Source organism: Felis catus, chromosome D2, assembly GCF_018350175.1.
Source record: "Felis catus isolate Fca126 chromosome D2, F.catus_Fca126_mat1.0, whole genome shotgun sequence".
Lineage (NCBI taxonomy): Eukaryota > Metazoa > Chordata > Mammalia > Carnivora > Felidae > Felis > Felis catus.
The window spans coordinates 60,014,499-60,031,625 of record NC_058378.1 but is presented as its reverse complement, the minus strand read 5'-3'; the positions used below and the strand labels follow the sequence as shown (position 1 = coordinate 60,031,625).

General features: G+C 54.3%; 1 protein-coding gene and 1 long non-coding RNA gene across 15 annotated transcripts in view; one reads left to right on the top strand and one right to left on the bottom strand.

Annotated features, from left to right (window-relative positions):
• FBXW4 (F-box and WD repeat domain containing 4) overlaps window positions 1-17,127 on the top strand; it is an 88,228-nt gene that overhangs the window by 69,404 nt on the left and 1,697 nt on the right. For 5 of the 14 annotated variants that reach the window (XM_045040594.1, XM_023240850.2, XM_023240852.2 and 2 more), the window contains one exon: window positions 6,337-6,402. The exons of 2 other annotated variants lie outside the window; for them this stretch is intronic. In XM_045040594.1, the coding sequence (XP_044896529.1) occupies window positions 6,337-6,402 (66 nt within the window). Of the gene's footprint in view, window positions 1-6,336; window positions 6,403-13,727; window positions 13,809-15,624; window positions 15,734-16,106; window positions 17,046-17,127 lie in introns of those variants that run through there. 7 more of the 14 variants (XM_045040588.1, XM_045040593.1, XR_006587253.1 and 4 more) reach the window with 7 other exon arrangements.
• On the bottom strand, window positions 6,814-16,114 carry LOC123380887. The gene is made up of 2 exons (XR_006587255.1): window positions 14,243-16,114; window positions 6,814-9,767 (listed from the first exon to the last, which is right to left on the bottom strand). It is a non-coding gene; the product is annotated as an uncharacterized LOC123380887 (long non-coding RNA).

Below are 17,127 nucleotides of genomic sequence, written 5' to 3'. Positions count from 1 at the left end.
ACTGGTCAGTCCCAAAGCTTCAGTCCGAGGTGTGTCAGGGCCACCGTGGCTGACACCTGCTCTAGCAGGAGGCTCACTGTTGGGTCCACCTGTTCTTGGCCATGGGTCTGTAGACAGGAGTGTCTGGTTATGTTGTGTTTTCCCCTAAAAGGCATAAATAATGTTTTTCCCTGTAAAAAGTGGCACCTGCTTATTAAAGAAGATTGGAAAATAAAATTTTTTGCAGAGAGCCCAGCGTGGTGGGGGCTCGATCCCACGACCCTGGGATCGTGACCTGAGCCAAAACCAAGAGTCTGATGCTCAACGAACTGAGCCATCCAGGCACCCCTGAAAAATCAAATTTAAAAGAAAGAATTGCTAATTACTGCCCAGACATAATCACTTTCAGTGTCTTAGTATGTTTCTTTCCACACTTTCCTTTTCTATGTCCAGGCTTTCAAAAAATAGTTGTACGAGGCTGTTTGTTCTCGACTTTTTTTCTTCTAATAATATCCTAAGACTGTTGCTTGTACTTTGGGAGCATTATTTTAGATGACTGTGTAATATTCCATTAAGTCGATGAGCCATCATTTATTTAACATATTTTTGGTCTTGACCCCTTGAAGGCCTCCTTTCTTTGTTAACCCATTTTGGTTCAGTCATCCATGAAGCTGGCTAAAGTTCTTTTGAATTTATATTTTCTGTCTGCACCATTTCTTTGAGGTGACGGTATGCCAGTTGCTCTGTGAAATGGATCTTCTTTTTCTTTGCTTTAAACTTCACTCCTTCAAGCTTAGGCTAGGCGCCTCGGTCTCCTTATCCTTTGGTTCGATGAACAACGTTGTATTTCCCTTCCCCTCCCCGACCGTGCAGCTTTAGTTTGGGGCACGCCCCAGCCTTCATGGGCAGGCGCTGCCGTGGATGGTAGGCCCCACAGAGGGCTCCTGCTCCGTCACTGATGTGACCCTCAGCTTTCTGGTCTGCATTCAGGAGGACGTGTCCCCAACTGCAGTGTGGGATGTTTGCTGGAGAGAAAACAAGATTTCTTGGCCTCTTTTTTTTTTTCCTTCCCAGACACATATATTTCCCTTCCCCTTGGGTGGCCTGGGGTGCCCTGTGGGCTGGACCTTGGGAACTGGCTGCCTTATACTTTCACCTACCCCAGCCTGTGTCTGTCCCCTTCCCGACTTCTGTTGACCTCCTGTTCCCACCCCACTGGTCCCTCCCTCACCATGCTGTCCCTGCACTACTGCTCCTGGCCTCCCCTCAGCGAGTGAGTTTGTGTGACCTTCGCACTGCATTCAAGCTTCGGGACTTAGCCGCCGTAATGATGTCAGTGGCACAGGTTAGCAGATGGCGGCCGCAGCAATGAGACCTGACATGTTCTAATGACTCCCTCCTTTCCACCCTTGCCGGCCAAGCCGGTGGAGGGGCAGGGGTTTCCTTGAGGCATTTTAGGAGGGGGCCGAGGGAAATCGGGGGCCCCCAGGTGCCGATGAGGCCTGTGACCTTTGCTGCTATAATATCAGTGTTTCACAAGCAGGGCGGTTCGGGAGCCCACTTGCAGCCCATCAAAAATTGATTTAATTGCAATTTTTCCTCCAATTAGGAGCAGTGGAGCCTGACTAATTGGAGTAATAGAGAGTAATAAGGCTCAGATAAAAAGCCTTCCTCGGCGGCCTTTGTATCTCGTGTCAGTGCCTGTCAGAGGTCAGAGAGCTTGCATATTCTATTAGGCAGCCCGGCCTTCATTTGTACAAATTAGTTTACCCAACAGTAATTAAAATGCCAATGCGGGTTGAAGAGAACTGAATACACTTGATGGGCATGTTGGTGAATGATGTGACAGCTCTGGTGGCCTCCCTTGCCAAAGTGTGTCAGCCCCGGCTCGGAGGCGGCTGGGGCCTGGGCCAGCTGGGTGGCTCCAGGCCAGCCGCGGGGCACAGCTGCTAAGCACGCCACTTGTGCTGCCTCCGCAGAGCCACTCAGACTCTCCTTTCTTCTCCCGGGTGGGGCCATTTGTTCGGTTGTCCATTTGTTCACTCAACAAGGGTTGGAGTTTTCAGTGTGTGTCAGGCACCGTACGAGGTGCTGGGGAGAGAACGTACTGGGCAAGGCTAGGTTCAAATTCCAGCCCTACTAGTTCTCCCTGTGGGAGCCAGAGCAGGGTGCCTCAGTTTTCCCATCTGTAAAATAGGGAAAGTGGTACCTGTGCAGAGTTCCAATGATTAGATGGGATGATGTTTGTGAAACCCTTCCTCAGAACCTGGCACATAGTAAGTGTTCAATAAATGACTGATGTAATTAAGAGGGCCTGAATGAAGGTAGAGGCAGCAGGACTCTATTTTTCACCTTGCTCGTGCCTGAATAATTTTCCTTCCTCCCTTTCTCCTCTCATCTTTTTCTTGTTATTTTCTGTTCCTCAACTTGAGCACCTGAACCCCTAATTCTCCTGGCGTCTCTCTCTGATGTGGGACTCCCACGTCTGCTTCTTGGGCCTGATGATGATCTCTGTGGTGCCAGGTTTGCTTGAGCTCAGACCAGGGGGCCAGGAAGGTAGGTTGGGAACCTGGACAAGGTCTGGGGCAAGATGAGAAATTGGAGAGGGCTAGCTTCTGATCAGGGCTTTCTCATCCAAAAAGAGCAGAGTTTATAGAGTCAGAATGCCTCTTAGACCCTCAAGTTGAGAGCATGGGTGTGTACTTGTGCAAGAGGGTGTGTGTGTGTGTGTGTGTGTGTGTGTGTGTGTGTGTGTGTGTGTTGATATTAATTTGTAGGTACTGTTGGTACTTCTCATCTATTTTCTGGTTGTGGTGCTTATGAGGGATTCCACTGCCAACCAACGATGTATGACTGTGTCGTGTGTCATTCAGTCCAGTGATTTGGGAATTATTTCTTTAAGAAGCAGAGGGGTAGGGCGCCTGGGTGGCGCAGTCGGTTAAGCGTCCGACTTCAGCCAGGTCACGATCTCGCGGTCCTTGAGTTCGAGCCCCGCGTCGGGCTCTGGGCTGATGGCTCAGAGCCTGGAGCCTGTTTCCGATTCTGTGTCTCCCTCTCTCTCTGCCCCTCCCCCATTCATGCTCTGTCTCTCTCTGTCCCAAAAATAAATAAAAACGTTGAAAAAAAGAAAAAAAAATTTAAGAAGCAGAGGGACCCCCTTCATAGCCCACATGATTAGCTTCCCCAGCCTGGTTGGCTGTGAGCTTGGAAGGCCCTTGCAGTCTGGTGCCACAGACTTGTACCAAGTACCTCTTTCGGGCCAGGTGCTGTGCTGGGCACCAGAGGACACAGGAGTCCCCAGATGGTCCATGATCTCAAAGAGAAGATGGGGAAATAACCCCCCAAATGCCCCTTTTCCCGAGGACAAGATCAAGTATGGTAGGGACCTGGAGGAAGGGTGGTCATGTCACCTGAGGAGCCAGCAGCTTCTGCCTCTGTCTATTCACAGGTTTGCCGTCCCTGTCCCTAGGATACCCCCGAGAAAGAGAGGGAGTGAGGGCAAAAGCCATTTGCATTTTCTTTTCTTTCTGGGGAGAGCTGGCTTTTTCAATGACCGCAGACTCTAAGCGGAGATTGTAGCAAAGACCTTTTAATGGGTCAGACTCTGAGTCATCACTTCAGAGGCGCCCCTGGCAGGGTGGTACGCGTGTTCGCCGAGGGCATCTCCGAGCATTCCAGGAGACCCTTTGGCCTGCGTGGCACAGGGCCCGGCACAGGGAGGGCATGGGGAGATCTGGTGCAGGACGACGGCGGGCTGGCACGCGTGGCGCGGGATGGCACTACGTGTGGGCGAGACGGCGTGGTGGAGGCCGAGCTCGTGGGGGCGGGAGGCCTCCTGGGGTGCACATCCCCCACCCCACCGGCCTCCATTTGGAGCACCTTTTCTGGTGGGGCTCCCAGGAAGCGGGCGAGTATGCCGAAGGAGTTCCTGAAAACTCGTAGAAGTTTGGCCGTCACTTCATTTCCCTTTCTGTGCAGTGGGAATAATCGCTTCTATTGGGAACTTGCTGTGTCATGTGAGGCATCCTTTGGGTGTCCCGGGACAGTGAGTTCCATCTCCTCCCACCCCTGCACCAGGTGTGTCCTGCATTCGGGCAGGCCTTTTAATCTTCTGACCTTGAACGTGGCTGGTCTGTGGCTCTTGCCTTCTGCTTTCTGAAGTCCACGGGAGCTGAGAGGTGAGGTGGGGAGCAAGTGTGGCCGCGTATAGGGAGGAACAGTGCGAGGTGTGCGGTGCTGTGCCCGCAGCCAGCTTCACCCCGAGTCCTGGCAGTCCCCACGGTCGGGGTGTGCGTCCTGGTGTGTGTGCCCAGCAGGACCTGGCTCCAAAGCTGCTTGACCGTTGCTTACAGGGTCCGTACTGAGTGTTCAATTTGATTATTCTCTTAGGTCCTCGTACGTGCTGGGGGGGCGGGGGGGGGGTGTCTCTCTCCTTCCCCCTCCCCCTCCCTGCACTGCATAGTTGGGCAAGGGAAGGGGGCAGCTTTTGGAAAGAAACGTTTCTGGGCGTCGTGTCCAGACAATCATGAAAGGCCTTCGTGGGGTACGAAGGTGAGAGGCAGTCCTCCTGGTGGGAGATAGACCCGGCTGGTGACAGGGGGGCAGGAATGGAGGACGGGAGTCCCAGGAGCAGGTGTTGGCAGCCCCGCCCCAGCCTTCTGGGAGGTGCTCCAGATGCTTCCTCCCATCTCCCTCCCTCTCGACTTACTTGCTCACTGAGTCACACCTGTGGCCCCTCCGAGGCCTCCTTGAGAGATGTCTGCGTCCGTGCGGGCACGCCTCACCTGGCCCGCGCTCCTCGAAAGTCTGAAGAGCCCAATTGCCTGCTTGAATGCTTTCCAAGTGGCTATTATGTTTCCAACCCAAGGTAATTGGCTTTACCAGTTATTAATGGATTACCCTCGAGAGAAAAATGTTGAGGGGAGAGAGGTGAGGACAGCACCTCCTGGCTTTGTAGCTTGGGGCTTCAGTGTCCAGTGGCCGCTTTCCAGGCTGGGAGTCACTTGGGGCACGATGGAGTGGCTGTTTTGGCACACCATTCCGGGTGAGCGGTTGCTGGCCCTCTAGTGGGTCGAGAGGAGGCTGGGATGATGGAGCATGTCCCTAAGAAACTCTTGGCTTGAGGCATGGAAGCCCCAGGGTGGCTCGTGTGGGCTTTTTAATCAGCCTGGAGTCAAAAAGCAGACACCTGCTCTGCCATTTCTATTGTAAATCGGTGGGTCGGCCAACGCCTGCCCCGACCTCTCCCCCATCGGCGACCGGCAGGCTGCCTCCCGCAGCCAAAGCCCCTGGCTTCTTCAGAGCCCTCTCTACAGAAATCTGTCCCCCCACTGACCCGCTTGGGACGAGAGAGCCACAGGTGCTGGGCAGGGCCAGGGAGGATGGGCTGCTGCCCCACACTGCTAAGGTGTCATTAATCTGTCTGCTCCCCCCACCCCCCAGCTCCAGACATGTAGGGACCTGCCCTTCCCTGCCCCAGGGCTCCCGAGTGACACAATCATTTTTGACTCTCTTGCTCATGGTTAGGTTTTTTTAGCCAGGCTTCCTGCAGGCTTCCCTCCCTCACCCCCACCCGCAAGTCCCCCACAAAGGTGGGGTCTGGCACGTAGGTCCCAGTTCCAGTCCCGGTGCTCCGGCCGGCCTGGCTCACCGTGCGGAACCTGCCCGCCAGCCTGGGGCCTCCACCTAAAATGAAACTCTGCAGACGGCACGTGTTGAACTTTCTAGGGGTTTAAGAGATCCTCTGGGAAATGGGGTGTGTCCTTGTCCTCTAAACTGCCTGCCTGCCCGCCGTCCCACTCCACGGCAGCCCCAGCAGCCCGGGCCTCCACTCTCTCTGCACCCTCACATCCCAGCACGTTACCCATCTCGTCTTCTCACGTGTAACTCGCTTTTGATGGTTCCCTCTGGTCAGTGTGGTGCCATCGTACCCGCCCTGCGCTTGCACATTACAGGTGCCCCCAGCTCTTAAAACTGTCAGTCGTGCCCCCCACCGCCCTTACCTCTGACCAGGGCATCCCCTTCCGGCACCCAGCAGCCTGTTCCCAGGAGACCATTTCTGCAGCCCGGCAAGCGTGCTCTGTCTTGACCTGAGGGCTGCACGTCTGGAGAAGTGCTTTCCTGGTGGGCAGAGACCACGAGACCCTTCTGAGTGGCGAGCTCAGCCGTCCTGAAACCTGGGGGCCCCTGGGAGGTCGTAGCCCTCAGCGCTCTTCCGGTCGTCTCCCTGCGGCCTCGGCCTCGGCCTCTCCGATGGCCCCGCGGCCATTTCTCTCATCCTGTCTCACCTCCGTGATCCCCCTTCTGCCACAGGCTCTGACAAGCCAGCCCTGACTCCACTCTCCTTTTGTTTGGCAGCTCTTTTGTGACAGGGACGGCCTGTTGTGGGCACTTCTCACCCCTAAGAATCTGGGACCTCAACAGGTAAGAGATTCCTGAGCCACCACGGCTTCCTATGGGGTGCGGCTAGAGCAGCCAGGGAGGCAAAGCAGAGAGCTGGCTGGGCCAGCCCGGGCTCCAGTGGGCCACCGAGTGGTCCAGGGGGAGGCTGGGAAGAACCCAGCGGCCCGACTCACTGGCAGCCTGCAAGGTGCGTGCTCTCTCCTGGCGTCGTTAGAGTTAGCCTGAGGAGACTGTTGGAAGTAATTTCTAATAGGTCAGTAATTCCACTTAGAAATCAGGGTAACGACAATTTGGATTTACGATACTTTTTCTCTGAGGAGTGCCCGATTATGTGGCTACATAAAATCCCATCTATCCTTGGAGATGATTTTTCTAAAATAAAGAACTTTGGGAAGCGGCCTACAGAGCCATAAAAAGAATTACACAGAACAGTTAAAATACACCCAGGTTTTATTCACAACTCTCTGCCTTGGTAAGCTTGACACGTTCCCATCAGATTGTCTGCCATTCTGTTGGATTTTTTTAAGCTTTTTATTTTGAAATAGAGATTCATAGGAAGTTCCAAAAATAGGACAGCAAGGTACCTGTGTTACGTTAGATAATATAATAAATATAAATTTGATATCAATTATTTATAAGTAATTTCTATATTATATTATGTTATATTATATTATATTATAATCAGAACCAGGAAATTGACATTGGTATAATCCACAGACCTTTATTCAGATTGTACTCATTTCTCTGTGTGTGTGTGTGTGTGTGTGTGGTTCTTTGCCATTTTATCCCATGTGTAGATTCACGTAACTACTACAACAGTTAGGATACAGAACTGGCGGATTCCCCACTTGCCCACGTACAGCCACACCATCTTCCTCCCCTGCCCTCTTAACCTCCCTCGTCTCTAACCTCTCGCAGCCACTTACGTGTTTTCCACCTCTTTACTTCTGGCAGCTTGGAGGTGTTATATAAGTGGAATACCTTTTGTGATTTGGTCCCCACCCCCGTTAACCCAGCATAGTTCTCATGAGAGCCATAGCACTCGTCCTATGTATCAATGGCGCCTTCCTTTTTATTGCTCAGTAGTATTCCCTGGTGTGGACGCCCCAAAGTTCTCTCCCACTGAACAGCATTCACCCACTGAAGGACATTTGGGTTATGTTCAATTTTTTGACTATTGCAAATTAAGCTCTCGTGAACATTTGCATATAATCTTTTGTGTGGACACATGTTTTCATTTCTCTGGGATAAATGCCCCAGAGTCCAAGTGCCAGGTCATTTGGTAAGTGTGTGTTTAATTTTTTACCTGTCAAACTATTGTGAATATCTTTACCATTTTATAATCCAACTCCAGGGTATGAGAGATGTAGTTTCTTCCCATCCTTGACAGCATTTGGAATTGCCGCTCTTTCTTGTCTTAGCTATTCTAAGAGGTGTGGTATCTCGTGGCTTTAATTTGAATTTCCGTAAGAGCCAATGACATCTTTTCGTGTGTGTATTTGCCTTCTGTATGTTCTCTTTGGTGGAATCTCTGCTCATGTCTTTTGGCGATTTTCTAATTGAACAGTTTGCTTTTTCACTGGTGAGTTTGGGGAGTTCTTTATATATTCTAGAAATGAATCCTTTGTCAGATATGTGGTTTGCCTCTATCTTTAAGTCTGGAGCTTGTCTTTTTATCCTCTTAACAGGATAAAAGACCAAAGTTTTACATTTTGATGGCGTCCAAATTGTTTTTTTTTTTTGTCAATTGTGCTTGTGGGGTCACGTCTAAGACCGTCTGCACCTGGCCCCAGGTCCCGTGCTCTGGTTCAGCACCGTGATCTACAGCAGCAGCGAGGATGTTCTCTTCTTGTCTGTCTCCTGCCTCAGTGACTCCAGCATGTCTCCTTTCCTCTCTGTATCCCCAGGAAAGTGGTACCCATCTTTTTGCCCCCTGAAAAATCCATTGTATTGTCACTCTTCCCAAAAGATTTTTTCTTTAACACGTGAGCTGTTTTAGTTAAATATGGTTTTTTCTACAACATTCTCTTAACGGTCATCCAACCACAGGGATAGGAAACTCGCAACTCTCCCAGACACCACATTACATCTTTGGAGAGCCCTGAGAGTTATCACACCTGTCCTTCATCGAGAGTTGACCTGCTTCCAGGGGCTATGATTCTAGGCAAGAAGCAAGTTGAACCTTGCCTCCGAAGACAGGGCTTCAAATATCTGAAAACTTTGGTCCTGTTTCTCCAGTGTCTTCTCTTTATCAGGCCGAAAGTCTGAGGCCCTTCTGCTGTTGCTTATACACATAGTACATCAGTTAGGGTGCTTTTGGCTGGAAGTATTGAGGGCCTACTTCAAAGTGGCTCCAACAATAAAGAGATTATTATTATCGTAAGTGACAAGGAGTCCCCAGGAGCTGGAAGCTTCGCTGGTTCCAGGATTGACGGGTGCAGTAGCTCAGCGAGAGGCTGAGGGCCCATCTTCTCAGCTTTCCGCTTTGCCCCCTCTGTCAACGTGGGTTTTGCCCTTATGCTCAGGCTTGTTCACAAAAGCTCTACCTGCTCATGAGGCAAAATACCCAGAGGGAGAAAGGAAGGAAGAAGACTTGTCCCTGCCTGGGTCTCTTTTTAAGATGGGGAGTCCTTTTATAGGAGCCCCCAAGCAGACTCCTCATATTGAGTGAGCCAAGAGCGTATTCCTTTGCTCACCCTGAACCAAACCGTGGCAAGGGAAATGGAATGACCAGTCAAGATTGACCTGGGTCTGGGGAAGAACCCAGCTTCCCCCACGTGCATAGTGGCAAGGAGGATGGGAGCGGTGGGCACAGAATCAGATTTGGGGGGGGTCAGCAAGAAAGTAAGTGAGGAATAGCTGGGAGGGTGACCCTACTGTGTGGGTCTCACACTCGTTTTAGGACCATTCTCACCTGAAAGTTTCTTGCATTTATCTGGTTGGATCCCTCTTGAAATGGGATGTTCGTAACTGAGTACTGAACGTGCCGGGTGTGAGATGATGAGTGGCAGGCGCTATCCCCTCCTTATTCTAGATCTTTTGCTTTTGTTAGTGTAGCTGATGGTCACATCATACTGTTGTCGGCACAGCTCAGCTAAAACTTCCAAGGGATCCTTTGTCCTGTAGCCTCTGGGACATTGGAGCGCCTGCAGTCTGTGAATGTCGTTCCGTGACTCCCCTGCCAAACTCCTGCCACCGCAAACTTCTTGCTTCTGTGTGGGGCTGAGGCCAAGGAACCCCTCCTCTGGTGTGTGATGGGAGGCTGTGAGGAGCTACGGAGGGCACACAGGCTGTGTGGTCAGACAGACTTGGGTTCTCGAACTAACTCTGCCGCTTCTTAGCTCTGTGATATGGGTGGGGGGCGCTCTGGGCCTCGGTTTCCACATCTGTAAATGAGATTTAATGATCTGTACTTAACAGAACTAGTATGAAACCAATTGTTTTATACAAGAGCCCATACGGTGCCTGTCCCCCTCCCTTTCTTTTTCCTCCCCTGCGGCTGCCTTCCATAGTAGTACCTTAGAGTGTATAGATGCTCAGCTTTTTAATTCTCCAAATAACTGTGGCCTTGTGACCACTGGGGGCGGAGTGGTCCTGCTGACCTCATGGCCTAGAGAAGGCCCATGACAGGAAGTAAGGCTGCAGGTCACAAGATAGGTGTTTCTGCCGAAAAGTCCGTTTTCGTCCTGTAGCCGGACCTCGTGCCTGGCGACCTCACTGGCTTGCGCTCGGGGTGGCGAACGGGCCGGGGGTGGGGTGGGCGCACCACCGTGGCCCGGCTTTGTGTCAAAAGCCGAGTAACCTTTGCGGGCCTCTTCTGCCTGGGGTTTCCTTGGTGGGGCTACTCCTGGGCACAGATTTATGGCCGGGATGTAGTTCTAAGCCACCAACTCCTTGAACGGCCCTCTCTTATGAAATCCCTAGTCGTCACTAACCCCAAACACTGGGTCTTTACAGAACCCGGGAAGAACCCGAGTGATCACAGGCACAGGACGGCTGCGGCCGGGATTCTGACCGGAGCCAGATGAGAAGCTGCCACCGCATCCCCTGGACAGCCTGTGGCAGGGCCCCCCTGGGCACCATGTGGCTTTGCCTTCTCACTGGCGCGCAGACGCCCCTCCTCACCACTGAGAGGAGCCGGCCGTGTTTCCATAGCCTTCTGGTTCCCAGGGGAGCCCGGAGGACTGAGTGGTGCGGGGCTCGGAGGAGAGATGCCCCGGTGGAGGCATCTGCTTTTGGTGGGAGGAAGTGGATGGACAGGGTGACTGTCTGTAGCTGTCTTTCCCAGAGAAGCCCAAGCAGATAATAAAGCCATGTAGAAAATAGGATTAAGGTAATGAACAGGCAGGACAGAGTTTGATCTTTCAATAACGCCAAAGCCTGACTGACAGGCCAATCTGGAAGGTGGGGCAGCACCGCCCGCAGGACTAGGTGGCGGGGCGCTGTGCGGGGCTGGGGGGGATTCTTTGCTTTTAACCTGTCACCACTGAAACCTGAGGAGCACCGGGATTTTCTCTTTTATGTGTGTGCTGTGACTTGGGCGGGGGAAGGAGTGCTCCGAGCATCCCCCCTCTGGGGCCGCCCTCAGGATGATGGCGGGGGCTGGGACACAGCTGGGAGGTGGAGGCGCCCTGCTCCGCACGTCTGCTTCCTGCTGCCTCTCAGGTCCCCGCTATCCGGGAGCTTAGGCTGCTTCCCACAGTGCCTGGGGACCCCTTCAGAGTTACCCGGGCTCCCTCAGCCCTTCCTTTCATCAAGACCCCTCTGGACTCTGTTCTCCCTACGAGTTAGGGAGGGGGAGGTGCGGGCTGGAGCACACGGGCTCGAGGGCAGCCATGGCATACAGCCATCGTCTAGACGGCAAGGAGCTGGACCGTCCCTCTCCTTTCTTCTCTGCCTTTCTTTCTCCTGGAGTTGGGAACCGTGGGCCGGGCCCAAGGACAGGGAATTTCTCACCTGTCTAAACCAGGCAGAGAGAAAGATGGAGTTCTTGACCCAACTTGGAGGTGCCAGAGTGTTCCTGCTTCCAAGGGTAGGTGGTCTTTGGGCCCGGGTGCCGGCTCCAGGGGCTCCATCTTGACAGATAGTGTCAACAGCCAATCCCTGAAGTAACCTTCGCTAGGCCCTGGTGATCCCATCAAGGCCTGAGGTACTAGGCCAAAGCCGTCCTGTTTCTGAGCCTGGTACTCTTTGCGTGCATTTGAGCAGAAACCTCGGCTAGGTCCCGGGGAAGGTGTTGTCTGTGCGGGGCGTACCTCACAGCTGCCGAGAGGCCTGGGAGGTCTGCCTGACCTGACATCTTCTACACCCCTCCTCTCTAGGCTTGTTCTTGCTATAGGCTGTATGTTTCTGCCAAGGGCATCTGAGCTGGGTCTAGCACCAGGATGGAGAGGCCCGTGATCCCAGACCTGGACATATCCTAGTGGGTCCAGCTATAGTCCTGAGCCAGCTTCAGGACCACCGGGCAGGGAAGGGGCTAGGGGTGGGCTCTGGACCTGGCTATGCCTAGGGTGCTGAGGGTTCGAGTCCTCAGCTAGGCTCTGTGCTGCCCTGTATGCATGTGATCGTGCGTGTGCCCCTGCGCGCATCCCTTATCTCTCCTTCTGGCCAGGGTCCTCCCTGGTTCCCTGTTCCTCCTCCGTTTCTATCCTAAACCCCCGAACATCCTCTCTCTCACCAAAGGTAGGGCAGGTAGGCTTCTCACACATTCTGACAGGGGCCCTCTATCTTCCCCTGGAGCCTTTGCTCTGGCTGCCATGGTGCCCGGATTACCTACCCCCTCTCTGTCCTGCCTACTCTTCCGTGTAAACAGCACCTCTGCCACAAAGCCCTCCCTGATCCTAGCTCCTGTGGCTGGAGTTGGTAACCCTTCAAGCGCTCCTAGGGCCGCCCTGTCGGTCACCATGTGCCAGGAACTCCTCTTAGGACCCCAGGCTGAGCACAGGAGATGCGCATCAGAGCATCTAGTGGCATTTAGAATGGGGAGGGGGGCCTGGCTGCAGCCCTTTCTAGCCGTCTGCAGAAGGCACCGGTGTCCTGAGCACAGACTGGGCCACTCTGAGGGCACCAGTAGTGCCCATCTGGCCCAGGTGTGGCTTTGTCTCTGCCCCTGCCTCCACCTCCACCCCCGGGGGAGGGGGTAGGTGGCCCTCAGTCAGGGTGATTACGGGAACTGCCCTCTTTAAAGTACCTGCCTTCTCCTTTGAAAGTATTACTGACAGATTTTTTCATTTTCTTTTTTCTTTACCTCTTTAAGGAACCCTGTAATTTCTTTCTTTCTTTTCTTTCTCCCCCCTTTCCTTTTTCTTTCTTGTCCCCCTGTCCCCCTGAACTCTTTGAAATTGGCTCTCTGCCTGCTGACACCAAACTGATACTTTGCGTTTCACTTCTCCTTATCCCTTTATGGCAACAGATGTTGAAATTTTGTATCCTTTTATCTGCCCGGCTGCCCCTTCCTGTAATTACGGTCCCCTTGTTAGCAGTACAAAGTGGGCTGCCCGGCTGCCTGGCCTTTGAGCCATTGTGTCTGAACACGTGTGTGCGGGTGGGCGCCGGGGGCTGTGCACGCGCACACACATGCACGCGAGCGGCTGTGTGCTCCGGCAGGGCCCTTCCCTCTCACCTGATGGGCCTGAGGCAGGCGAAGCATCCGTGGGCTTCTCCTGGTCTCTGCCACCCTGTGGTTACATTTGGGACCTATGTGCCTCCTCCATTCCCGGTCTCCCCACCTGAGCGCTGGACGAGGACAGCGCCTCCCTGCCCCTCCCTAGAGCTCAGACCAGCTGAGCAGTACGCACCCGAAGGCCACCATGGTCTGGAAGCCAGATCCTGGGCATATCGGAGTGCCTGCCAGGTGAAAACACAGGCCGGGTGCCCCGGCTCTACCCTGGCCCTTCGCCTCGGCCCTCCTGCTGCTCCTGTCACTCACTGAGGAATCACTCCGTACCACAGGCTGAAATGTTCTCTTATCTGTCCTTTTATAAAACTTTCATTTCTCCTCTGGAACTGACTCAGTCACCCCTCATACTGATAGCTGGATACATGACAGACTCCCTCCTTCACTGGGTGGAAAACTCCTTGAGAACAGGGATCGTTCCTTCAAAGTTGGATCTGACATGTCCCCGTAGTTCCTGCTTGGCACAATGCCTTGTATACAGAAGGAGCTCATTAAATGGCTGTTGCTCAAAGAAAGGAAGAGAGAGGGGAGGGTGGGAAGGAGGAAAAGCCTCCCGTTCTCTGAGTGACCGTGTTCAGCCCAGCTTCTACCTTCAGGCCCTCTGTCCCCATGGGAGCCGAGATGTGGGAAGGTGGACTGTCACTCTCCCATCCTTTCCCTCCCCTGACAGCCACTGTTGCATTTTTGGGGCCGCACACCCGGGGCAGATGTAGGAACGAGAACCCCCAGGATCTCCAGGGAACATCCCCAGGTACCCAGTGTGTTAACGGTGGCTGTAAAATGGTGTGGGGGTCACAGGCATTCTTAGGTGCAGGCTGGGAGGTGGATGGATACAGCTTCTCATATCTCAAGGCCCTTTAGCACAGGGCTCTCTGTGGGCTGTGGTTTGTGTTGGGAGCACAGGCAGGGAGGGAGGCAGGTGGAGGATGGGACGAGAGGACTCTGGCTCAGCAGGGCCCAGACTAAGGGGGGGTGGGGGTGGGGGCTCTCCCTGTTGGGACATCGGGGCCTTCAGGGTCAGCATCTACCTCCAGTGAGCTGTCCCTACAAAGATGGTGGTGGAGGGGTCAGGGTCTTACTAAATTGCCTTCTGTCAGGAAGCTCCTCCCTTAGGCCCCTTCTTCCCTCTAGACAGAATCTCAGTGCAGCATGGTGGGTTGGGCCAGGGAGCCCTGGTTTCCTCACCTGATCACCCCCTTCAAGGGTCTCTGGGATGAGGCCACCCTCTGCTTGCTCCTTCTGCCCAGGCACTCGGGGGGGCTCCCAGGGAATGCTGCACACAGCCTGGCCTCAGGGCCATGTCTCCTTCCGGCTGTCCGCCCCAGGCCTGCCCTCCTTCTTAGGCTCACAGGGGTGGCCCCATCTGTCTTTATCTTTCCCTGGGTGGAGAGAGAATTGCTGGAGTCGGGCTCGGGGGAGGCTGGGGTGTGGAGCCCCCCACCCCAGCGGCTCCTGGAGGCCCAGGCTTTGTGCGCAGGAGTTGGAAGGGAATGGACTTTTTGTCTGGCCCTCTGGAGTGACAGAGCCGGCCCTTGCTCCTGTCTTGGCCCAGGGCTCTGAGGGGCAGTCCTGTTCCCACACAAATTGTTTGATAGCCAAGGCTCTGCACCCCCCTCCCGCCCCCCACCGTGAGAGGCCGAGAAGCATTCTTGACATTCTTTCCAGAGAAAAGGGGTGAAACGTCTGAATTTGGGGGTCACCATGTTATACAAATTGCAATCTAATCGTTTTTTACAAGAACACACTTGCAGTAAGAAAAGGAGCCCAAGAGGAGGGGCTGAGGAGACAGACAGCTTGTTTTGTCCCCCTTTCCCCCAAAGTTTGGGGCTATTGTCAGGCTGATCTTGCTCCCTTCACAGGCGCTGTTGAGCTAGAGTTTTCTAGTTAAATTGGTCTTAGGGTGGGGGCCACGAAGGGCCCACGGTGCCATTTCTGTTTGTTTTCCCGAATCAAAGCCCCAGCAGGGCTCCTATGGCACTGCTGGGCTGCTATTTGAAGAGACGGGCCATTTCCCAGAGCCTGGTGTGTCAGTTTATGCTCTGAACTTAACCTCACGGGCACTGCACAACAGTCTTGAGGGTCCCAGGCCCAGAGGCAAAAGAAATTGTATCTTTTTATTGGGCCATTTAAAGTGTGTGTGGCCATTTCAGAGAATCAGAGAACAGCGCAGCAGCAGAAACTCCTCCGTCCCTGGCCAGGCTGGGCTGGCCGACTAGGGGCTTTCGGGACTTGTCCCGGCCTCCAGGGGTTGGTGCTCACTCTGGCCCTGGCGTCTCCTCGAGAAAGCAGGGTTCTGTGTTTACTGCAGACACCGGCATGATGCTTTCCAGTGGTGGCTTGAATGCTGGGGCAGGGGGCCCAGGGTGGCAATCTGAACTGGGTATTGATTGCCCTGATGTTTCTGGTCCTGATCCTGCTGACCCTGCCCGGCCCATGGATGCCCACCTTTCTTTCCTTCTAAACCCTGGGACCAGGGGTAGGCAGGCAGAGCCACGCTGGGCTTCAGACCCCCAGCCCCCACTGCCTTTCATCTTCTGTTTCAAACAAACATGAAATTACTTCTACAGATTAAAGGGGAGAGCTCCTCAGTCATTCCTGAAGGCCTCACTAATGGAAGGGGCAGGGCCCCCAAATCTGGAAGGAGGGAGAACTGTGGAGCAAAACAGCCCCCACCCGGTGTGTACAAATGTCCAGAAGTACCTTCAAAAGAGAGGTGCAGGGGTGGGAGGGCTCTGGCCTGCCCAGGGTGGGTAAATCCTAGCTGGTGGCCCATCTGGGAAGGCAGGCCCTTCCTGGGAGCCAAGGTCAGTGATCCATACGAGACTGGGATCTTTGGGCAGTGGCTTTCTGCCTGATCCCTCTCAGGGTTCCCCAACACAGAGGCTGATGTAGTCCAGACCCTAAGCGGAAGACCTCCCTGAGGAGGCTGGGGGCAAGGGTTCTGACTGCCACAGTGCCCTTTGCTGGAGGTCCCCTCGCTGCCCAGGGCCCAAGGGGCAAGGCAAACCGGGCAGAAAGGAACCCCCAGCCTCCTCCTTTGTTTGTTCAGCCTCTAGGGAAGATGGTGGCTCCACTGAGGAGAAGGGAGGTTGAGGGTCAGAGTCCATGTGAGCCGAGAGGCCTGGAGCTGAAGTCCGCTTTCACACACATGGCTGACAGCGTCTGCCTCAGCCCTTTGGTGAACACTGCTTGTGAGACCACGACGTCCGTCTCCCCCCCCCCCCCCCAGGGCCTCTTACCTGGGTGTCCCTGGGAAGTGCTCAGGGCCTTGTTTCTCTTGTCATGCATGCAAGGGAGCCTAGCATCTCTTGGGTGAAACTGAGGGATAGGGCCTGGAGGGTGCCCCTCTTCTTCATTCCCCTCTGTCGTTCGGCAGAAACTCACTGCTTCTACCCGTTCCCTAGCCACAGGGATTAGCGGGTGCACTTGATGTTGAGGGGTGGTTGCTAGGGCCAGAAGGCCCCCCTACATGGTTGCTAGGGGTCTGGCATCAGGGCGAGGGGTCTGCCCACTGCCGCGGTCACGGAGGGAATTACACAGTCACAAAGAAATTGTTCTTCTCGGTAATCTGCTCTCGGCCACCGGGAGGGGCGAGGGTGGGGGAGCATGCTGGAGCCCAGCAGGCTGGGGGCTGTGATCACACAGGCGTGCTAGCCGCGGGCTGGGGGCCAGCCGGGCCAGGAACACCAGGGACCAGCCCGCTAAGCTGCTTTCTCAGCGATTTCTCTCCCCAGACACAAAGGTGTTTACTTGTTTTAACATCTCCGGGGACTCCCCTTCTCCCTTTGTGTGGTCTTTATCCCCAATGAGGTTTGAGCCCCAGATTACAGGCGGGAATTAAGGCATTGGACTCAGGCAGCTCAGAACCGCCTGACCTGCAGGATCAAGAAGTATAAAGTAACCGAGTGTGTGTGTGCACGGAAGGGGGGCCGGCCCCTCAGCCAGGCCCATTCTTCCTCCTGAGGAGCGGCAGCCAGGCAGCGAGCAGGTGTGATCAGGGGCTGCTGGGCTGAGGCCTTTAGCTGGGGGAGGGGCAGGCACTGGGACTGGGGTGACAGTGGGCGCCCCAG